The following is a 25262-nucleotide window of genomic DNA, read 5'->3' as shown; positions in this document are numbered from 1 at the left end:
GGAGTTTGGCACACGTGAGACTGCTGTTTCAAAACAAATAATTACACTAAACCTCTACCCGCATGAAAGCTTCCTCAGCTCATTGTTTTATTCATTTTAGGAAAAATGGATTCAAATGTTCCACAAGAGCTGCTAATAAGCATTTGTCTTTTACTACTTCTGGTTATTGTGTTCAGAAATTGCATATTAAAACCTCCAAGTTCAGTGAAATGATGGCACATTTACTACTACTACTAATAATAACTGTAATAATAATAATAAGAAGAAGAACAAAAACACAAAATCTGTCTGTATTTCTAAGTTGACCGCTGCGCCCTCTTTCCAAGTAATTTGAAGTCAATGCATTTGTGTTTTTAGACTGTTTGTTTTATTGATTAATCAAAGCAGGCCCTGATATAAATATATATTTACATAATAAGAATAAGAATAAGAATTCTCGTTGAACTGTTGCACAAAGCTGCACAGATCTTCTCTGGCCACATGGTGGTAGTCGTCCAACATCTTTCCAAGGAGAAAACAGCATTCACTTATTTCTCCAGGAAATACAAACCAGTGACTCCGGTTTTCCCGCAGAAAAAAATAATTTAACAAAAAATCACCACCACAAAATAATATTTAAATAAAGGTTACAGTTTAGTCATGCTGTGTAGAAATTATTCGCACTAGCACAGGAAATGTCAATGTGCAAAAAGTAATGGAAATGCATATGACCATTCTGTATAATTTCAGCACTGTTTTTGTATAAAAAGTCCAAGAGAGAACTGCAGTCGTGTCATGATTTATTTAAAAGCAGCAAAATAAAACGATACAAAGAAATTAAAAACACATAGTCATACATATCAAAATGCTTCGATTGCTCTGGTCCAGCCGCTGCCTGTTAACAGCGTGTGTTTTAAACAAATTGTTTGAGTGGCGAATATTTGCTCAAGGTCCGTTTGCTGCCAACTCACAAACTCAGATAGCCCACCTGAGCCCAGCACCGAGATCAGGTTGGAGATGTTTGTGCTGTCCAACTGGTCAGAGTCTGAATGTGAATCATCATCACTCCTCATTCTTTTACACGGCACTGGTGCAAAGTCTGGCAAATAAAACTCTGGATCAACGATATGATAACTTATGTCAATCTTTCGCTTTTTTGTGTAGCACTGCGCGCCCTGCGGCTGTTTGGGCTGCGCGCAACAGTCTGTGTGGAAGTATCCGTTCGTCACAGTAGTCACCACATGGGTGTCCAAGTCCAGGACAGTCTTTTGGTTGGCTTGCGTGTTCGGGATAGATAACTCCCAGGAGGATTTGTCCGCACAGCTCCAACAGGCGTCCGAAACCATGAGGTCAGAGTCACTCGGTGAATCCATTGCGCAGGCAGATGCGCCTTGGTGCGCCACCTCTGCAGGCTGACCGTTGGGCTGGTGCGCTCCGCAGTGCCAAGTGTCCGACTCAACCCCAGTAAAGTTGCAGTAGAAGTCATCAGCCAACTCCGTGAAGCTCCCCGTCCATTCGAGGTATTCTTGCCTTTCTCGGACTACGGTTACATCCTCGTACGGATTCGTCCTCTGCATCTGCGACAAGTTTTTGCTCATGTAGAACTGCCTGGCGTTTCTCAGTACGTACGTTACCAGTAAGTTCTTGTGGAGCTTGATGCCTCCTCTCTGCGTCCTGGAGCTTTGGATTTTCCTCAAAGAAATGGAGATCAGATTCTGTGCTTCAAATGCACACTCCATCCTCAGTCGGGCCACCCTTTCTTTGCTCTCGGTCTCTCAAATCGTTTGTTTCCAAACTGGAGAAATAGTGATGCCTTTAGTTGAGATTCCTATCAGATTCGTGTAGACTGTGTCCATAGCGCTCCATGTCTTCCCAGTAAGGGCATGGATTTGCAACTCTCATCTTTCCTTGCCACGCCCTCACGTACACATTGTCCAATGGGAGGGAGGAGGTGCTTCTGTTATACGCAAATATCACTACTAGCCTCATTCAAAATGCACGTAGGAGCAGGCAAGCTGTATTTCACTAAATATGATCTTTTTAAATCTCAGTGCAGACAAATAGGAGACTTTGGAGTCCGCACTAAAACAGAAAGCAATGGAAGGTGGAAGAACAAGCAGATGCGAATGTAGCGGGGTAGTACAATAGAGTGAAATAGTGTAATGGGATGTAATTTATAAATATAACATGTACTAACATGTAATAACAAATAAGAAAAATATTAGATGATGTGGATGTAGAATATAAGTAGAGAGGATGAACATTAAAACAGGGTTAAGTTGCATTTTATAATATCAACATTATCTACTTTACTCAGTTTCTTGACTGTTCCAATCATGTATCTTATTATTTTCCAAAACAGTTTATTACTTTATCATTTTATATACTGAGGATTCTTTCTCTACTATATTGTTACATTTTATATTACAATGTGCTACCACAGTACAAGACTATACTATACTACATTTTATGGCTGCTTGATGGCAAAAATCACAATTACACTTAACAGGATCAAAGCCGAGATTATAATGATTGAATCTAAAAGATAAAAAACTGATTCTATTATTTATTTAATTGTCTTTTAAACAGTTATGAGAACTTAATTTAAAAAAAAAAAGCCCTAATTCCCCAAAATCAACTAAATAAATACATTTTAAGCAAATAATAAGGTGAACTAAAGAAGTTTGGGAGAGAACAATATCACTATATTATATGGTATATTGCAATATAATATGATATGACACTATAAAACATGGTACTATGCCACGTTATTCTACATTATACTATAGTAATCCAAAGTTAGGTCCAAAGATTGTTGGATAAAGATGCTATTTTTTTTAAAAATTTTACCTCTGTACACCACCATGATGAATTTTAAATTAAACAATCAAGATGCAGATTTTCAGCTTTGATTCCAGACGTTTAACAAAAGTATTACATTAACTGTTAAGGAATTAAAACCATTTTCATATATACATATATTTAGTCCCCCATTTTTAGATGTGCAAAAGTAAATCGACAAACCAAGATTTGTTTTAATACTTGGATGAAAATCATTTGCAATCAATGACTGCCCGAATCCTAGAACTCATGGATACACCCAAAATGCTGTGTTTCCTCCTTTGAGATGTTCTGCCAGGTCTTTACTGAAGCTGCCATCAGTTGCTACTTGTTTGTGGTTCTTTTTGACTTCAGTTTTATATTTAACAACTGAAAAGCATGCTCTACTGGGTCCGGATCAAGTGACTGACTTGCTCAGTGAAGTATATCCCATTTTTTTGTCTTGAGAAACTCTTTTGCAGTTTCCTTTGGCTCATTATGTGTGTGTTGTCTGATCAGTTTTTAAGCATTTAGTTGTACCCAGCAGTAAGTATAGCCCTGTACCCTTCAGAGTACTTCAGTACACTTCATAATACTACTTTTATAAGCAGTCTACTTCAATCAATAAACACTAGTTACTCGGTGCAATTGGCAGCCATGTCCATGGCATAATAATGCTTTTCCTAACCTTTCCACTTCCATATTTTTCTTTCCCCATCATTCTGGCACAAGTTAATCTTGGGTCATTTTTAAAATAACTTATTTTTTCCAGAACTGTGCAAGTTTTTTTTAAATGTCTTCTGGTAAAGTCTGCCCCTCTTGTTCTTGAGTGTAACCAGTGGTTTGCATCTTCTTGTAAATCCTTTGTATTCGTATTCACGAAGGTCTGCCTTGATTGTAGACACTGAGAATGAAACACTTACCTTCTCAAGACTATTCTCGATGAGGTTAGATGGTTGTAATTCTTAAACAGTTAATGTAAAATGTTTGTTAAATCCTTTGAATTAAAGTTGAAAATCGGTGTAGAGTATGGTTTCTCTCTATTTATGCTCTATAAAAATCACCTCTACAGCTTATCTATTTATTTATTTATTTTATTCTGACATTTTCCCCACTAGCATTTCACTCATATTGCCATTTAGCTATGTTACTGTATTGAGTTTACTTGTCTCATTTTTCCTGTGATTGTAACAAATAAAGCCCCTCTGCACATTTAGTTTGGCTGCTTTTTGTGTTGGTATATTAATTACAAATGTGCTCGGTGATTTTTTTTAAAGTACTTTCTTTGTTAGAGACTCACAGTTACAGTTACAGATATCCGATCTCCCAGTTTTCCCTAAAGCCACTTTTACTCTGTCTTTCAATACACTAGAATATGCTGCCCATAAGCTGTAGTTTACTGGATTATTCTTATTTCACATTAATATAATAAACCTATTATCTGTGCTCTGATTAAACCAAGGCACCTTAACAGTCTAGGATCTATGTTTTATATTCTATGTTACTTGATGATGATGAAAAGGTTGGGTATGGGAACATGACTATATTCTATGTAACAGTATGAAGAACGTAATGTAACCAAATTCAAGAATTATATAAATATGTTGTTACTTGTGTTACAAGTTTCTTCACTTATCTGTGCACATGGCAGAAAGAAAGAAAAGAAAGAAACAAATCATTTTTTTGATTTGGTTTCAGTTTCTGTGCAGGAGGAGGGCCATGGGCCATAAACAATCACATTATATTGCTTACAAAACTTCGGCTCTTTGCATGCATCTGCACAGACAGCATGCAAACACAAAGACAGCCAAGAAGCCAGATTGATATTAATGCTGAGTGCATGCTGACCCCAGCCCAGCAGCCAGAGCCTGATCTTCAACAGGTAACAAAAGCAGTGATGAGCAGTCCAGCTTGAAGTCTCTGTTTTTATCAGTTCATGTTTCTAAAATAGGACCACTCTCTTTGGGCTGTTTTTTACCTTTTCTTTCTGTTGTTACCTTTTTGATGAAACATAAGCCTAAAAGAAAGATGTTATGTCTGTCCTCGTTAGGGTAGGGGTTTGTGTTGGTGTGTGGGACTGGAGCCTCGGGTTTAAGCTGTAAACTGACTATGTCATTATGAGACATTTATGTGACCTTTCACGGAGTAATGAGAAAGTCTTGTAACGAGCAGTCTAACTACTTTAATTAAATTTTTTTTAAAGTAATGTGTAATACGTTACTTTTGCTTCCGCTTCCAAAGGGTCTGCTCCATTTTTTCCTCCTGCCACATCTCTGCCACTTGAGCTTTTTTTTGCCATTCTGTTGTGATACTAGATCCCACCTGCAAGTAATTTCAGTGATATGGATGGGTGGCTCCTTCAAGTCTAAGCCCCATCTAACACTACCAGTCTTGCTTTGTTTTAATCAGGTCACTCATTCCCTTCACAGTCTTATAGATTTCAGTGCCAAGTAAACTTAATGCACATAGAAGTAGCCAAACAACTAGCTGTCCCATTCATTCCACTGCAACCTCCCATTCCTGCCACTGCTCTCAATAAACAAGTTTTTGCTCTGATCACTCATGAGACAGAACCAGTCCACTCAATCTAATCCGGTAATCATTTGAAGACTCTCTCATTCTACATTTTTGATTCCCCAGAGACCCCTCTGATCCTTGGTTATCCATGGCTAAAGAAACACAAGCCCCATATAGACTGGTCTGGTGATAAGATCGCAAGCTTTTCTGTCTTGCCAACTGCCTAAAATCGCTACTACCTTCCGGTTCACACAAACCTCCCTCACCAATCTTCCACCCCCCATATCTGTCCTCCAACCCTAAAGAGTACCACAACCTCCAAGAAGTTTTTAATAAAGACAAAGCCTTGTCACTTCCCTCTCTCAGGCCCTACGATTGTGCCACTGACCTTCTCCCCGGGGCTCTGTTACCCTCTAGCTGCCTCAACAACCTGTCTCAGCGAGGCAATGGAAAAATATATTTGTGCGTCATTGGCTGCCGGCATCATCCATCCTTCCTCCTCCCCAGTAGGTGCTGACTTCTTCTTCATTGCCAAGAAAAGTAAGACGCCTGCATTTATTATAGGGGATTAAACAACATTACAGTTAAAAACAAGTGTCCATTACCACTCATCAACTCCGCTTTTGAACGCATCCACAGGGCCACTATTTTCGCCAAACTAGACCTCTGAAACACTTATCACCTCGTTCATATGAGGGAAGAGGATACATGAAAGACTGCATTTAATATGCCATTGGGATATTTTGAGTACTTGGCGATGCATTTGTAAATGATGTGTTGAGGTATTTTTTTGAACATTTTTGTCTTTGTATATTTAAATGATGTTTTTTATTTCTTCCATGTCCCTTGAGGAATATCAGATCCATGTTCATAGTATCCTACAACGTCTCCTGGAGAACTGCCTGTACGTCGTGGCAGAGAAATGTGAGTTTCACTCTTCCTTGATCTCTTTTCCGGGTTATATTTTGGCAGGAGGACAGACCCCTGAAGGTGCGGGCGGGAAAAAAAAGTCCCACTCCCACATCTCTAAACCATCTTCAGCGTTTTCTTGGATTTGCTGACTTCTACCGCCATTTTATCAGGAACTACAGTCTGGTAGCCACAGCTCTTACTCATCTTGGTCCCCAGAAGCTGAGGCAGCGGACTTCCGGTTTTGGCGCGGTAGCAAATGGCTGCCTGAAAGTTTCGGCTCCCCGCCGGGTGGAAATAATCCCCTTGGAAGATTATTCAGACACAAAGAACAGTACCTAAACTTGACATGGATGGGGATAAACAAAAAAAGCCTAAAGGCAAACCAAGCTCGGGACGGGAAAAGGGAGAGTTAGCCGAGGAAACTCGCAGCGGAGAGGTGAATAATGGCGAAGCTAGTCCCTCCATGCTAGCTATCTACGATGAGATCCGGGCTCTGAGATCGGACCTTAAAAGTGAAATGAGTGAGTTTCGACTTTCTTTCCACGATGATATGAAAAAGGAACTGAATGAGTTTAAAGGAGAAATTAACAAGAAACTTCAAGAAACTACAAAGGAGCTAGCGGCTACCACGGCAAGGGTAGAGGAGGCAGAACAGAGGATAGCCGAGATTGAAGAATGGGACACGGAGGTTAAGGAGGCACTCGCACTCATGATGGAGAGCCAGGAGACCCTGAGAGCAAAGCTGACCGAACTAGAAGCACGCTCACGCCGGAATAATCTCCGCATACATGGAGTACCGGAGGGATCAGAGGGCCCGGATCTGATAGAGTTTGTAACGAAGCTGATAAGGGCTCAAATCGGCCCGCCGGTTGCAGAAACAAACCTCGGAATCCAGCGCTGCCACCGGGCGCTCGCCCCAAAGCCCCAAGAAGGCGCTCCGCCTAGATCACTGGTGCTGTGCTTTCTGGAGTACAGAATAAAAGAGATGGTACTGCATTCAGCGTGGAGAAAGAAGGATGTCCGCTATGACAGGAAAAGGCTTTACTTTGATCAAGATTACCCCCCAGACATCCTTAGGAAAAGAAAGGCGTACGTGGGGATCCTGAGAGTGCTCGAAGCCAAGGGACTCTGCTTCCAAATGCCAGATCCAGCGAAGCTGAGGGTGTTTTTCGATAGCGGCACCAAACTCTACGAGAACGCGACAGAGGCAGCCGAAGACCTGAAGAAGAGAGGATTCTGCCTGGATGAAATCAAGGAACCAGGCCCCACGGCGCCGAAACAGCAGAGACCAGCAACGTGGGAGAGGGCCGGCGCAGATCGCAGCAGAAAGGCGGTGGATCGGCGGAGGATAAGAGAGAAACTACGGAGCTTCCACCGGGCCCCTCCGGGAACATCCGACTCCTGCGAGTGAAAACAAGAGTGTCTCCACATCCCCTCTGGAGCTTTGCAGTGAGGTATCCTGCTCTCATGCAGAGAGGAGGTTGAAATATTACTCCTCAGCAAATCTACCAATAACTCGAAATCTCTTCTGCACATGACAGTTTAAGCTGAACTCTATATCTAAGAGTTTCTACCAGTTCATCTCGTATCCCATATATGACCCTAACTACAGTGATTATTTTACTTTTATTATTATCTGGGTCGAATATATTCAGGCTTTTGGATGTTCAAATCACATCTGTAGCTCTGCTCTCCGCATATCCTGTGAAGAGTCTTTTTTTGTAGTTACTCCCTAAGCTTGTTAAAGAAGGAACTTTGTACCGGTTGGGCAATTCGGACGTAATAAAACAATGATACTGGTGCTGGGTATTTTCCCTGACACTGGAGGGAGGCCCTCGTCTGGACCGAGGATTTCCTCTCAACTCGAGGCTCCACCTGAACTTCGGACTTGGAAGTCTTTGATTTTGTTTTTTGGGATTACTTGTTTGTTGTTCTTGTTTATGTTCTGGTCGGCATGGGTGATGTTGCACAAGGGACCACAGCCTGAAAAAGTCGTATGCATCACCTGGAAAGTAAAATAATCACGTTGAACATAAATGGGCTACATAATCCGATTAAAAGGGGCAAAATAATAGCCAAAATGAAACGTGAGAAGCTGCATGTAATTTTTTGGCAGGAGACACATTTATCTTCTTTAGAACATGAAAAATTGAAAAAACTTGGATTCCAGCATACCTACTACTTGTCTCATAAATCAGGCCGCAAAAGAGGAGTAGCCATATTGATCCCCAATGCTGTTAATTTTGAATTGTATTCAGAGATAAAGGACAAAGACGGGAGGTTCGTTTTGGTAAAGGGTAAATTAGAAGAGGAGGAAGTAACATTATTTAATGTATATGCCCCGCCAGGAAGCACCAAATCCTTCTATAAGAAGCTACTTGATTTAGAGGTCTTGGAAACACGGGGAGTTTTGATTTTTGGTGGAGACCTTAATGTTCAACTCCAGCCAAAACTAGACTCATCCAACCACCGGCAAAAGAAAAATTCAAATGCTATCATGGCCCAACACATGCTTACAGAATTGGGTCTGATTGATGTGTGGAGAGCCTCTCATCCAGGGGATAAACAGTTTACCTGTTACTCTGCGTGCCATTCAGTATATACTCGTATTGACTATTTTTTTATGTACAAATCAGACTGGCATAAGGTCGAGGAATGTAAAATTGGGGTCAGAGATTTATCTGTTCATTCAGGTGTGTATCTAACCCTGCGCCGCGCTAAACAGCGGACAAATACACTTTGGAGACTCAATACCAGTATTCTGAATGAGAAATCAGCACAAACACAAATCCAGCAGGAATTTGAAACTTATCTACTAAATAATGACAATGGCGAGGTATCTCCAAATACTCTATGGGACGCAGCAAAAGTTGTCATTAGAGGTAAGATTATTGCCCTCACAGCACACAGGAAAAAAGAAAAGCAGAAAAGACTTGAGAAGCTACAGGGGGAGTTGAAATCGTTAGAGTCTAGACATATTGCCCAAAAAGACCCCCAGATATTGGTGAGGATGAACAAAATTAAACAAGATTTAAACAGCATTTACGACGAGGAAATTGAAAAAAAGCTCAAATTTACAAAACAAAAGTATTATGAGACGGGACCTAGGGCGCTGAAACTTCTGTCGTGGAGGCTGCGAAAACAACAGGAAAAGAATAGAATTCATAAAATCAGGAACCCTGAGTCACAAATTATTTGCAGTAAACAGGAGGACATTCAACGGGCATTTGAACAGTATTACAAAGACCTATATACCCAACCTCCCCTAGTAGAGAATACAATGATGGAAGCCTTTCTAAACTCATTAGACCTACCATCTATAGGAGAATTGCAGGATAAAAAACTCATGGCTGAGATAACTGCTGAAGAGCTGCATAAAGCCATTTCCAGGCTGAAGGCGAATAAGGCACCGGGCACAGACGGTTATCTGTCCGAATGGTATAAAGCATTTAGGACACAACTAACACCAGTGCTGCTTAATTGCTTTAATCATACACTAAGAACAGGAGTAGCCCCACAATCTTGGAGAGAAGCAGTTATCTCAATTATCCCAAAAGACGGCAAAGATAAAAAAGAATGCAGCTCGTACATGCCAATCTCTATCCTTAACGTGGACTATAAATTATTTGCTTCAATATTAGCTAAGAGACTGGAATCAATTATCCCGGAGCTGATAGACTTAGATCAGACAGGCTTTGTCTCAAATAGACAGACCCAGGACAACCTGAGGAGAACGCTACAAGTGATGGATCATATAACATCAGGAAATATTAGTGCAATGTTGGTCAGCCTAGACGCCGAAAAGGCATTCGACTCGGCGGGTTGGGAATATCTATTTAGGGTACTAGCAAGATTCGGATTCAAAGATGGCTTCATTTAATGTATCGAAGCACTGTATCACTCCCCAACAGCCAGGATCAGGATTAATGGGCACCTGTCTCAAAATATTGCTTTGAAGCGAGGGACATGCCAGGGCTGTCCCTTGAGCCCGTCCCTGTTTGCCTTGTACATTGAGCCTTTGGCTCAGGCTATTAGAGAAAACTCTGAAATACAAGGAATAATGATCAGGGGTGAAGAACACAAGACTTGTATGTTCGCGGATGATGTTCTTTTTATTACAAATCCTGAATCTAGTTTGTTCCAATTGATGACCTTACTAAAAGCCTACAATCACTACTCTGGCTATAAACTAAATATTCAAAAAACTCAATCCCTTACGTTCAATTATACACCTCGACCGGAAACTGTAAAGAAATTTAACTTCAAATGGGACTCTCCCACAATAAAATACTTGGGAGTAAACCTAATGAAAGACATGTCTAGACTCTATGAAATTAATTATTGGCCCCTCAACAAAGAGATCAAATCTGACCTAACTCGGTGGTCTCTCTCCTCCCATTGGATATGAGTAATAGAATAGAAATAATTAAAATGAACGTTCTGCCTCGAATCCTCTATCTCTTCCAGTCACTACCCCTGGAGATACCCCAAAAACAATTTGACGAGTGGGACAGATGGATCTCACGGTTCATCTGGAACGGCAGACGACCGAGGGTCCAGTACAAAACGCTGCAACTAAAAAAAGAGAAGGGAGGGAGAGCTTTGCCGTGCTTACAAGATTACTACTACGCCGCACAACTGAAGCCCCTGGTAAACTGGTGCTCCCCAAACTTTGAAGCTAAATGGAAAAATATGGAAATTACACAATTAGACTTCCCACTACAGTCACTTTTAGGAAATAAGAACCAAGCTGAAAAATTTTACAAAGATTTGAACCATTTGACCCGGTTCACCCTGAAACTATGGTTCAGGGTAGTGGGGAAACTACAAATAGAAAAACAGGCTAGGACCTTGAATTGGATAGCTTATGACCCGGAGTTTGTGCCTGCCAGGCTGGATGGGACCTTTAAACAGTGGTCTCAGAGAGGAATTACTTCTTTTTGTTCACTAGCAACAAATGGGGGATTCCAAAGCTATGAAACCATCTCAGATACATATGGACTGGCAAAGCATGACTTCTTTAGATACTTGCAGGTTAGAGACTATTACAACAAGACGTTACTAATCAGAGATGAAAACGAATACGACCTAATTCATATCTTCCAAGAGGCATACAAGAGAAAGGACTCTAAAAAGATGGTCTCAAAAATATACGGTAGTATACAAGCCTCTAAAAATCACTCTACGTTGTACATTAAGCAGAAATGGGAGAGGGAATCAGGCTCACTAATTTCAGAGGACAGCTGGTGGGGAATATGTGACTCTCAGGCTACCACTGCAAATTCAAGGTCCTTAAGAGAGTTTGGTTGGAAGAATGTAGTGAGATTCTTTATCACTCCTAAACTCACAGCTCGGCAAACAGGCTCACAGAGCCAGGGCCTATGTTGGAGAGGTTGTGGAACCCCCATGGCAAACCATTTTCATGTCTTCTGGGCCTGCCCAAGGATCCAGCCATATTGGGGGGAGGTGGCCCTTGAGATATACAAAATAATTGGGATTAAAATAGTCTATTCATTTGATACGTTGTATCTTGGCAAATTGCCTACGGCACTCCCACATAAAGATAATTATTTATTGAAAATACTTTTGGCTGGCTGCAGGAAGGCCATAACCCGAAGATGGCAAAAGGCAGACCCTCCAACTAGGGCCCAATGGCGTGGGATAGTGGAAGAAATTTTTGGAATGGAAAGACTTACCTTTGCCCTTAGACTCGAGCTTGAGAAATTCAAGAAGCTCTGGGAAAAATGGGTTGTGTACTCCCTTTGTACTGAATAATTGAATATTACCATGATGTAAGAAGATGCTATTACTGGAATTGTGTATGTCTCCTATGCTGACCGTAAGTTTTGTATTCTCATACTGTAAACTGACAAATAAAAAGTTATAAAAAAAAAAGAAAGAAGCTGAGGCAGCTTTGTCAAACCGAAACAACTCTTCAGCTCTTCTGTACCCGTCCTTGTCCACCCAGATATTGTGAAGCAGTTTATTGTGAAAGTGGATGTCTGTGATTCAGTTCCTGGGGCTGTGCTCGCTCAGCAGTCTGGACCTCAAGGTAAGCTGCAGCCTTGTGCTTTTTTCTCTCACTGACTAACACCCCCAGAACAAAATTATGATGTGCGGGATTATGAGTTACTCACTGTCAAGTTAGCCTTAGAGGAATTGTCACGTTGGCTAGGAGGAACCGAATAACCGTTTATTATTTGGACCAACCACAACTTACCCTAAAGCCACCAAGAGGCTCAATGCTCACCAGGCTCATTGGTCTTTGTTTTCTGGCCGCTTCAATTTCTTCATTTCTTATCATCCAGGTTCCAGAAATATAAAATCCACTGATTCTCTTCCAACAACAACCAGATTCTCTTCCAATTCTCTTCCAACACTGACCAGTCAGAACCTGAGAACATCCTCCCATCACCCTGTAGACTGGGCTCCCTCACCCGGGGAATCAAGGAGACAATTCACCAGGCTCTTCTGGATGAACCAGACCTGGTTTCCAGCACTCCCAATAGACACTATGTTTCCAGTCTGCCCGATCCGCCATCATTAATTGGATCAACGACCCTCTGGCCTTCTTCAACCATTAGCCATCCCTTGGATTGGCAGCATCACAATGCTGACCACTGCCAGATGCCTGCTTCCAGGTATGAACCCAGACAGAAGGCATGGTTCACCACATACTCCCGTCTCACCATTGTTTATTCTTGTGTTTACAATAAAACTTGTGAAAACCTTACGCTGCTGCCACATACTTTTTCCTCGGTTCTCAGGAGGATATAACAGGAGAGTTAAAGACCCAAAAAGCTCATGTCATGGGCTTTCTTGCTTCCGCTTGCAAAGACCATAAAACGGTTTAAAAAAGAAGAAGCAATGCAACATGATTAAAATACAAATGAAGTAGAATACAAATACACATAAAGTGTCTGATCATTACCAAATCAGTGGCTAATATGAAACCAAATATATAATAATTTATGTAAGGTACTGCCATTTCATTTTTATTTATTTTCTTTAAAGTGGAACAGAAATCTGGGGTTAGGGACTCTTTATACTTTGACACTGTCACCAGTGTTATAAACAATTTTTTGTAACCCCAAATCCATGCAGAGAGGTGGCAAACGTAACATGTATAACCATTAATAATATTTCTATGTGCAAAATGGGGATAATTGTTTATGAAAAAAGACACGTGAATCAAACTCGGTATTGTAAAATACAACATAATACTCTTCTGTTAAACTACATTCCTGAGCCTGCACACGTGCCAATTTGCACTTTACAGTATTAACAGAGCATGATACCCATAATAGTGACTGTCATCCCGATCCACCTATTTGGCAGGAAATCAAAGTCACATCCAGGTGTTGATGTAAGCCATCTGTGTCTATGTGTACATACAAACAGATGTGGGGCACAGATGTCAGATAATTTCTCCACAAAGAGCTTTTAGACACATGAGAGTTCATTCACACTAGATCTGCTGTTAGAGGCAATCCTAATAATATAACCGTTAGTGTCAGACTGTACATTCATAATTTACTGAGAGCAAAGCCACTCTAAATCCACGGTGTATCTAGTCACACTAAGTTGGCTTTTAAAGAATTGTATTAGCTCAAGCTACTATAGCACAGCATAGTAACCCAAATGTACCCAGTTCACATATCTTCGTTATTTATTCTGTTAAGTTGAATTACTGCAAGTAGAGAAATTTCTTGAATTAAATTCAAGGAATGCCACTGATAAAAGTTCACTGAGCAATTGGGTTCAATTATTGTTCTTTCAGTTCTGACCATAATAATTATTATTGTTATATTTGCCATAATCAGGCAGCCACAAAGTATAATAAAGTATAGCTTTAGGGAATATATGGTGACTGTGGCTCAGGAGGTAGAGCAGGTCATCTAGTCATAAGAAGGCTGGTGGTTTGATTCTTGGCTGGTCCAGTCAGCATGCCAAAGTATCCTTGGGCAGGATGCAGAACCCCAAGATGCTTCCGATGTGTGCATTGGAGTGTGAATGCAAGACAGAAAGCACTTAGATGCAGAAAAGAAATTAAATGGGTCAATTTACCAAATTTACAATATACAGTTAGCTCCATGAGGTTTCCCCACATTGGAATTTAAATCAAACAATCAATATGTGACTAAAGTACAGACTTTCCATTAATTTAAGGGGTTAAACAAAAATTTGGCATAAACTGATTAGAAATTGCAGCTATCAGTGTAGACAATCCCTCAGTCTGAGAGGCTGAAAAGAAACTGGATAATTGACTGACAGTTTCATGGTCCCTTGTTATTTCATGACAAATAAAGCAAATATAATATTTGAAGATAATTCAGAGTTTGTATTTCATAGCTTTGCAGTGTAGGTAAAACTTAAGAAGTGTTCAAATAACCAATCTAGTACATTCTTAAAAAAGAAGGAATGCACTGGAAAGCTCAGCAACACCAAAAGTCCGGAAAGACCACAGAAGACATTGAAAGTGCATGATGACAGACTTATGTCCACACTTTAGAAAGACAACTTTTCATCAGTTAACCAAGTCAAGAACACTCAGTGCTTATATTTAAACTTCTGTTTGTTTTTGCAATTACCTTTGAGCCTTAAATAAGGGACTGTTTTTAAAAATAGGCATAATTGCTAAGCAGTTAATGCTAAGTTTTTGTAAAACCCTTTGAATTAAAGCTGAAATGCTGCACTTCAATCACATTTAATTGTCTGAATTAAAATCCATTGTGGCAGGGTCCAAAGGCAAAACTGTAAAACGTCTGTCTTCTGTGTCTTTGTCCAACATTTTTATATGTATACGTTATATGTTATATGTACAATATAGGCATAGTGATATTGGAACTAACTGCAGAATATAACTACATAATTTATAAATCAGATCCCATAGTTGATAAAATGTCATTGCTATGCAGTAGGATAAATAGTTGAAAACTGAGCTACCGAATTTCATTCAAAAGTGTGAAAGAGAAGGCACACATTTATGTTTGGAAATTTTTAATCAAAGTAAATATTCCTGGACATTTTCAAACAATTTCTAGTGAAATTGTGAGTCTCTTTTATTTATCAGCAGTTGTTACTTCATACGGCTACAGTTTGACTACCACTGAGACCAAAAGATAGATATGAGTTCATCTTGTTTTTACAAAATAATTCGTAATTGGGATTTAAATTACACTGATGCTTTAGCAGCCTAAAGTGAATAAATATGTAAAATCCGTGCAGATGTAACAGAGTCATAAATCACATTGTTATAATTACACAAAATGTGTTCCCAAACTGCTCCTTTTATACCTGACTTTTAGGACCTCCAAGCCTGTAGTTGTGTTCATTATCAGTTAGAGCCCCTCCTCATTCTTTTCTTCTTCTTCTTTGGTGCAATACTATAAATACAGTGTACCCCTTTTGCCTCTCCCCTTTTCCTACAATTCCCCTGTGGGAGAGGTGGGTGTCATTTCTTTCCAACACCCTGAAACACACATAATTCATATTTAGCCACCCTGATGTTTATGATTGCGATGTTAGTTCAGTTATTGTCATTATTAAGCCTGTTTTTGTAAGATGTTATAAGTGTGTAGTATGTGTGTATCATAAATGTGTTTTAGGCGCCATAAATGCTAGCATGAATATATACTCCTTGCTAGCTTGGGAGCTGTGGTGGGTTGAGCTAACCCTCTTCCCCACTGTTTGTATTTGGTCTAGGAGCTGGAGTGGGCAAATTATTTACTTGGAGGTCTTTCTTTCTTTTACCTTTTTTATCAGGTATGTCGGATTTCATGTTCATGTTCTCCCCGTGTTTGCGTGGGTTCTCTCCGGGTACTCCGGCTTCCTCCCACCGTCCAAAGACATGCAGCTTGTGGGGATAGGTTAATTGGATAATCCAAATTGTCACTAGGTGTGAATGTGCGAATGAATGTGAGTGTGAATGGTTGTTTGTCCCTGTGTGTTGGCCCTGGGACAGACTGGCGACCTGTCCAGGGTGTACCCCGCCTCTCGCCCTATGACAGCTGGGATAGGCTCCAGCGCCCCCCGCGACCCTGAAAAGGATAAGCGGTAGCAAATGGATGGATGGATGGATGGATGGATGGATGTCGGATTTCATGTTGTTGTTTTTGTTTTATCTTATGTCAAATATGTTACGTGTAAATGCATATTTTATGTTTAATGTAAAAATAAATGCCAGCCCTTTTCCTACAACTCCCCTGTGGGAGAGGAGCTGGAGTGGGCAAATTATTTACTTGGAGGTCTTTCTTTCTTTTACCTTTTTTATCAGACACAACGCAGAATCACACCGGTTACACAGATACTTTGAACATTGATTTTTTTTGTTTGGACATGTAACATTAACAATCTGATATTTTTATTCCAGATTTCCCCTTAATGTTGACAAAGTACTAGAAACACTGGCTATACAGTGTCAGGTAACACAGACACACTACAATTACCGCTTGGAAAGCTCACAGAGCTGAGTTGACATGAATACAGTAAACATAAACAAACCTTTAAAAGTAAGGAAAACCAAAGTTTAAAAAGTGCTGTAAGCATTACTTCCAGCTTTCAATTAGACAAGCATTTTTGTGTGTTTCCAGTTAATACTTAAAAAAATAACTAATAATGCATTATTATAGTGCACACTTTAAGTGATAAATCTTAAATAATATTCAGTATGTTCCTGAATGAAGTAGTAAACCTCACTCAAACATTTTGTTGACGGGCCCTTCTGATGTTAGGGTTATATGGATTCATTTAATTTTTCACTTCAAGATTCTACCAAAAACAATACGCTATAATCAGGAAAGTGAAAAGAAATTGCTTGATATTCTTGCAAATTTATTAAAAGTGAAAAACAGAAATATAACATGTACACAAGTATTTACTGCCTTTGCCATGAAACTTAAAATTGAGCTGTTTCCTGTTTTAAATGATAAATTGTCAGGTGTTTGATTGGAGTTCACCAGGCACCACACATCTCCTGGCCAATGCCATCCCTACAGAAATGGTGGTGGTAGCATCATGCTATGCTTTAGGAACTGGGAGTCAAGTCAGGGTTGAGGGATGAACGCAGCAATGTACAGGGACATCAGAGCGCTCCGGACCTCGGACTGGGAAGAAGCTTCATCTACCAGCAGGACAATGACCCTGAGGACACAGCCAAGACATCCAAGGAGTGGCTTTGGGACCACTATGTTTATGTGCTTGAGTGGCCCAGCCAGAGCCCAGACTTGAACCCAACTGAACATCTCTGGCGAGATCTGAAAATGGCTGCGCACCGACGAAGAAACTGACCCAAAATAGGTGTTGCAAGCTTGTAGCATTATACTCAAAAAGACTCGAGACTGTAATTGTCCCCAAAGCTGCTTCAAAGTAATTAGCAAACATCTTTGAATTGTCATGTACACGTCATATATTTTATTGTTATTAAATTTGCAAACTTTTTCCACTTTGTCATTAAGGGGATATTGTGTGTAGAATTTTGAGGTGAAAAATAAATTTAGTCCATTTTTGAATAAGGCTATAATATGGAACAAGTGAAGCACTGCAAACACACAGAAGATGGAAGTTCTTGGTGAAATTGTCATGGCTTAATTCTCTATTCTCTTAAAAGATTATTTTAAATTTCACAAACTGTGGACTCCACGCCCCACACATACCTAATCTTAAAATGAGACAGATATAGGAGTGAGCTTAAAGTGCTTTGCTTATCGATAAACAGTTAGTTGTTGAGTTGGGCTCAAACAGAAAAGAATCACTAGTAAACAAAGAGAATTCACTCTGTCCTCAGTGGTTCTTCTTAAACTCTAAGCTGAGATGTGCAGCTCTGTAGAAGATGCACACAATTACTTCAGAGGCGGGGTGCTTTATTTACATATGCAATATGCATAAGCAAGGTTACTGTGAGGGTGAAATAACCGCGAGATAGAGGGAGGGAAACGAGGAGGGGTTTTGTGTGTGTGTGCACTTGCTTGTGTGGGGTGGTGATGGAGAGAAGGTGTGTGGGGTAAGGGGGGGGGAGGCAGAAAATTGGTGTTATCAATATTTAACCAAGCCTTCCAGCATATTTATGGCAGACAATAGAGCAGACATGCAACTGTCTCATATGAGTGGAAGTATATTTATTACAGACTGAAATAGAGGCTGTAAATAGGATGTTCATTGATATAAATCCTTTGCCACACTTTCGTGAAACCAACGAGGATCCCATCACTTGGTACACAAGGCTTACAGTAGATTTTTACTAAAACTATTAATGCACTACTGTGAAAAAGTATTTGCGCCCTTCCTAATTTATTTTTTTGTTATGTTTCAGACCATAAAACATATCTAAATATTAGACAAAGAAAGCCGGTGTAGATATAAAATCTAGTTTTTAAATGGTGATGTCATTCATTGAAGAATAAAAGTTATCCAAACCTAGCTGGCCTTATCTGAAAAAGGAATTGCCCCCTAAATCTAATAACTGGTTCTGCAACCACTGACAGCAAGAATTGCAACCAAGCTTGGCAATGAGTCTTTCACATTGCTGTGGAGGAATTTTAGCAAATTTCCTTTGCAGAATTGTTTCAATTCAGACACATTAGAGGGTTTTCAAGCAATAACAACAATGTTTAAGGTTATGCCTAAGGTAATGTTTAAGGTTAAAGCATCTTAACTGGATTTAAGTCGTTTTGAGCCATTCAGAGGTGGACTTGCTGGTGTGTTTTGGATCATTGTCCTGCTGCATAACCCCAAGTGTGCTTAAGCTTCAGGGCATGAACTGAAGGCTCGACCTTCTCTAGTAAAGAGCAGAATTCATGGTTCCATCAATAATGGCAAGGCATCGAGATCCTGGAGCAGCAAAGCAGCTTCAGTCCATCACACTACCACTTACATGGTGTGGTAGTTTTTCTCCAGATGTAACAGGATTCAAACCCTCCAAAAAGTTCAACTTGTGTTTCATCAGTCCAGAGAATATTTTCCCCAAAGTCTCGAGGATCATCAAGATGTTTTTTGGCAAATGTAAGACGAGCCTTTGTGGGGGTTTTGGTCAGCAGTGCTTTCACATAGCAGCTCTCCCATTGATGCCATTTTTGCTCAGTTTTCTTTCTTATTATTCAACTCTGACCTTAACCAGGACAAGTGAGGTTTGTAATTCTTTAGATGCTGTTCTGTGTCCTGTTGTGACCTCCTGGATGAGTCGATGCACTCTTTGAGTTCTTTTGGTAGCCCTGCAACTCTTGGGAACCACTGTTCCAAGTTTTCTCCATTTGTGTATAATGGGTCTCTCCACAGTTGACTAGAGTCCAAAAGCCTTAGAAATGGCTTCACAACCGTTTCCAGACTGATAGATGTCACTGACTTTGTTTCTCAGGGTTTTTTTTAGATCATGGTATGATGATTGCTTTTTGAGATCTTTTAGCCTGCTTCACTTTGTCAGACTGATTTTATTTCAGTGATTTCTTGATTCAGCAGGTCTGGCAGTAATCAGGCGTCGGTGTGGCTAGCTTTAAAGAAAAAGTGGTTAATTGCAGTTAATTTATGATTTAAGGGGAGTAGCTACTTTTTCACTTAGGCTCAGATGGTTTTAGATAACTTAATCCTTAATCCATCATTTAAAAACTGCATCTGTATTTCTTTGGGTTATCTTTGTCTAATATTAAAACATGTAAGAGTGACAAATATTGCACAAAAAAAAAAAATCAATAACTAATTGCACATCGTGATTATCAAATGCAATACAAATATTCATTAGGGAGTTTCTTTCTACATGTGGCAAACAGATGTATGTAATTCAATCAGTTTGAGGGAGAAAAAAGTTCTAAAAAAGCTATGAAAAGAGGGAGAAGAAATAAAATGTCTGGAGCTCTTTTTTTTTCACAGACCCATGGCCTCTCAGAAAATGTTTCCATGTGTTGTGTCTGAGCACACTGAGAGCAAAGAAGGAAAACATTCTCTCCTCCAAACCACATGCAACAGATTCTTTCTGAAGCCAAATAAATCAACCCTTCGCTTCAGATCATGTGACACTTTTTGTGCTTTGTGTTATTCCCAACATATCCTGTTTCACCCCCCCCCCACCCCACCCCCACGCACCCACCCACCTCAAGCAGCACACACACATACACAATCAGAGTTTCCATTTCCTGTGCGTAAGATCACCTGTACAGACAGAATGGCGTGCTTCAATGCGACATGCTCAGGCAGGAAAACAGGAAAGGGAGTTCAAGGGTGTCCAACATGAAATACTCGCAGAGTTAGGGGAAACCCAGCGCTCATGGCAGCACTCCAGTTTCTGGAGACAGTAAGTAAAGTTTCATCAGTTTTTTTTGTTTTTTTGCTTTAGCACTGCCATCATGTGCTCTACTTCTGCTTGTGCAAGAGTGCTGTAGAAGCATGATCTGCCTGCTCCAAAACAATACATACTGTATATTTCAGTGTAAGTTAATGGGATCACAAGGCAATACAGAATACAGTCTGACATTTTACATTTTGCCCTTTCCATTACTTACATGTAAGATCTCTATCACTCTATAATGTGAATGATAAATATGTATGTTCCTCTGCCTAACAGATGGTTTGCTTAGCTTAGCATAAATTTTAGAAATAAATGAAAAGTGGCTGTCTAAATGTAAAGATTGTTACTTTTTTGTGAGACTGTACTGAAGCACAGCTGTAATCCTGCTCTAATGCTAACAGAGATGATGCTACATTTTTGTCTAGGAAGTGTGATAGCTCTTTCTCCACCTGATTTTTAATTAATTGACTGATTAATACCACCTGCATATTATTGCGTAAGGTTCCCGTGACACATAAACGACTGTGTTATGTTTGAGCATAAATCCACAGTGGATCATTTTGGATACTGTGGGTTGTGAATTTAATTTTATCTATAATTCAGTATTATTTATATAGTGCCAAATTTCTACAACAGTCACCACATGGCACTTTAAATTGTAAGGTAAAAACCCTACAATAACAGAGAGTAAACTCAGACAACTCAGCAACTATCAGACAACCCCTTTTGAGCAAGCACTTGGTGACAGTGGGAAGGAAAAACTCCCTTTTAAGATGAAGAAACCTCCAACAAAACCAGGCTCAGGACGGGGCAGTCATCTGCTGTTTTGGGGTGACAGAGTAGAAATATTGGAGAAAAAATACAGTGGAAGAGAGACAAGGATTAATAATAACTATTGATTAAATTCAAAGTGGGTCATAAACACAGCGAGTGAAAACAGGGGAGTGAAGAAGAAATGCTCAGTGGATCATGGGAACCCTCCAGCAGCAGGCCGATTGCAGAATAACTCAAGGAAGGTTCAGGGTCATCTGATACAGCCTAACTGTTATCAAAAAGGAAAGCTTTAAGTCTAATCCTAAAAGCATAGTCTGTCTCCTGAATCCAAACTGGGAGCTGGTTCCACAGAAGAGGGGCCTGAAACTGAAGGGTCTGTGTACCATTCTGCTTTTAAATACACTAGGAACCACAAGTAAGCCTGTAGTCTGAGAGTGAAGTGGTCTTTTGGTTTATTAATAAAGACTGTCTAGATGAGGAGGAGGACTTTAAATTTGATTCTGGATTTAACAGGGAGCCAGTGAAGAGAAGCTAATATGGGGGAACTACACTCTGTCTTTCTGTGAATGGCTCATGGGATCTGTTGGGTTTGGAAACCGAGACAATGTCTTCAGGTCTTTTTCATGATCCTTGAACCATTCCTGAGCAGGTTTTACAGTATTGCAGGGCATGTTGCCCAATGCTGCCAGAAACTAATGCTGTCAGAGTGTGCTTGTTCTGTAACAATGTTAAAGTCAATACCAGGAACCAAAGTTTCCCAGCAGAACATTGTAAAGTAATTTTCATATTATGAATGATTACGATTACTGTCACCTGTTTGAATTCTGACTTTGAACCTGCATATTGTGCTCTCAAAAATTCCCCAATGGAATTTTTTTTTAAATTCCAAGTTATGAATACGTCAGTGGGACACGCTTCTGTGAGGTACTAATATGGTGTATGATGATTCAAAGTACAAACGATTTTTGGAACCACAAAGCTCAAACTGAAACCACCAATACATTTAAAATGTCCAACCAACAGCCCTGTCACAGGGTAACCCGGTATGCCTCTGGAGGACTAAGGCTACATATAGCCCACAACATGCTAGAATGGCAATTTCCATTGTTTTATTACATCTTGTTGGCAAAATAGAGTTGTTGTTTTAGTTGTGAATGTGATGCTAATGCGGCTGTAGACCATTCCTTCTTCAGGTTTGTTTGAAGTCCTAAGTGAGTGAAATAAAATGCATATTTCTGGTAATCCTAAGCATTTCCCAAGTTATAATTTCATACCATAAAATAATTACACAATGGGCCCATGTATTCTGAATCATTTATTGCAAAGTTGGCTTATCAGTATTACCAGAATGCTTGAAGGTTGCTCTGTTTTATGTTGCTACCATCTTTGAGGTCCAGACTGCCGTACAGGAAATAGTCTCTTTATACTATAGGAGGGAATTAGGATCTTACCAAGTAGTTAGAAACACAGGAGAGTTTGACAGTCTTTTGTTTAAACAGTCTTTTAATTACTGTCAGTAAAGTTCTGTATTTGTGATTTTTGTATAGAAGTCTCAGAAGTGATAAATGCAATATCTTTGTCATGTTTTGGGTAAGAGTGTATAGTATAAGCTAATTGATTAATGCTTACATGATTTGTTTTGGGGAGAAGCTTAAGCTTTATGAGTTTAGTTGATTTCTTTTTTTTTAAACGGTTTTAAGTTTGTTTGTTCAAGTTCCTTTTTGGTTTGTCGTACCACCAACCTGTGCTGCCTGGCTATCAGTATTTCTTTTTTTGTAAATAAATTGCATGCGTGTGAAGAGAATCCATGACTCCAAGTGTGCTTCCTCCACCGCATTTGCAACCCAAAGCTCTAAATTTAAAAAAAATTATGACATTTAAAAAATTGAAATAAGAAAAAAGTAAAAAGGTTGAATGATACACAAACAACAAAGTAATCAATTGCAAACTTTCTCAAAATCTTGTCATATTTTTCCATGTCTAAATCTATCCAAATTCAATGTAGTAACATCTTTTTTTTCCCTTTTTAAGTATGTAATATACAAATATATATATATATATATATATATATATATATATATATATATATATATATATATATATATACATTTACAAGAACAAGCTCTGAGTACAAGATCCATAGAGGCTGGGGTCTATCACACCAGGCAAGACCCCAGGTGCAGGCTGTGTAAAGATGCCCCAGAGACAATCCAGCACATAGCAGCAGGGTGCAAGATGCTAGCAGGCAAGGCATACATGGAACGCCATAACCAAGTGGCCGGCATAGTGTACAGAAACATCTGTGCCGAGTATAACCTGGAAGTCCCGAGGTCAAAATGGGAGATGCCCCCAAGGGTGGTGGAGAATGACCGAGCTAAGATCCTGTGGGACTTCCAGATACAGACGGACAAAATGGTGGTGGCTAACCAACCGGACATAGTGGTGGTAGACAAACAGAAGAAGACGGCCGTAGTGATCGATGTAGCGGTTCCGAATGACAGCAATATCAGGAAGAAGGAACACGAGAAGCTGGAGAAATACCAAGGGCTCAGAGAAGAGCTCGAGAGGATGTGGAGGGTGAAGGTAACGGTGGTCCCCGTGGTAATCGGAGCACTAGGTGCGGTGACTCCCAAGCTAGGCGAGTGGCTCCAGCAGATCCCGGGAATAACATCGGAGATCTCTGTCCAGAAGAGCGCAGTCCTGGGAACAGCTAAGATACTGCGCAGGACCCTCAAGCTCCCAGGCCTCTGGTAGAGGACCCGAGCTTGAAGGATAAACCGCCCGCAGGGGCGTGCTGGGTGTTAAGTTTATATATATATATATATGTATATATATGTGTATATATATATATATATATATATATATATATATATATATATATATATATATATATATATATATAATAAAACAGGTCGTATGGCAATGAGAGTCATAAAACCTGTCCAGGTCCTCGACATTTAGGAGAGCTGGACTTCGATAAACCTGCTTCTTGAGCAGTGAAAATGTACCCCCTTGCAAAGTCTGCCTTTAGATGTGTTTGGCTGTTTAGTCAGTCAGAGTTAAAAACTTAATAATCAACCACAACAGAGCACAATGCGTCAACCAATCACAGTGTCCCTCCGTTTTATCCAGTCTAGCACCAACAAATGGATGTTCACTTCAGCGGTTCTAAAATGCAATGTTCCATGTTTTGTAGAATCAAAAGGGGCTGAGGGTAATGACACACAGTGACAATGATGTTGTTTTCTTGCTAAGTTTTTGCTGAAGCTCTGCACAATCTCTAAAATGGCATGGTTAGCTTAGCATAAAAAATTATCCTAGCCATATTCTGATTAAATATCAAAAAGTAAATGTGATTACAAGCAAGTCTAAATTTCACTAATTAATACATTTTATTTAGTTTAGTGAATGTTGAAATATTTTTAAACTCCCCCACCCCCCCAAATCCCATTTATAAGTTTAACTTAGCGTGCAAAATTGTAACCTTGTAGTTCTTGCTATCTGCGATATGCCATACTGATCAATGGTCCCTGTTCTTTGTACGGTAGCACACAGCACCCCTGTGAATCTGACAGCCATCCCTAGCCCATTTACTGTCAAATGGGGTTTGCTCGCATTGCCTGAGCTCAGATGCAGATTTATGCCAGAGCAATGCCGGTTCTTGCATATTAGATGAAAGCCTTGTTTGCATATACCCGCTCTCGCCCTCCCCTCTCCTCCTACCCTCATCCCCCCCTCTTTCTCTCTCTTCCTTTTTTCTGAGGCGTCACTTTAATATGTATGCAAATGGGCTGCGCTCCACGGGCAGATATGTGTGGAGTCCTGTCCTGCAGTCAGGAGGTGTAGGAGAGATTGTGTTTGTATTTATGAGGCATGGGCCCTGCCGCTCTTGGGAGAGAAAACGTTGCGAGTAGCGTGGTGGAGGCTCTGCAGTGCAGGCAGAATGCAGATATGCCAATAACAGAGGTCATGGTTGTCACTAATG

General features: G+C 40.1%; 1 protein-coding gene across 1 annotated transcript; it reads right to left on the bottom strand.

The window, feature by feature from the left end:
• Window positions 1-762: 762 nt before the first annotated feature.
• LOC146696637 (immediate early response gene 5-like protein) lies at window positions 763-1855 on the bottom strand. Its single transcript, XM_085474829.1, has one exon. It carries the CDS (start codon window positions 1716-1718, stop codon window positions 840-842), a length of 879 nt encoding a protein of 292 aa, XP_085330955.1. The 5' UTR covers window positions 1719-1855; the 3' UTR covers window positions 763-839.
• Window positions 1856-25262: the final 23407 nt, after the last annotated feature.

Source organism: Copadichromis virginalis, linkage group LG12 (genome assembly GCF_057382275.1).
Source record: "Copadichromis virginalis isolate Kocher_CV1m ecotype Utaka linkage group LG12, C_Virginalis_male_GT1.1, whole genome shotgun sequence".
Classification (NCBI taxonomy): domain Eukaryota; kingdom Metazoa; phylum Chordata; class Actinopteri; order Cichliformes; family Cichlidae; genus Copadichromis; species Copadichromis virginalis.
The sequence above is the reverse complement of the archived record's forward strand: the minus strand, read 5'-3'. Positions and strand labels throughout refer to the sequence as shown.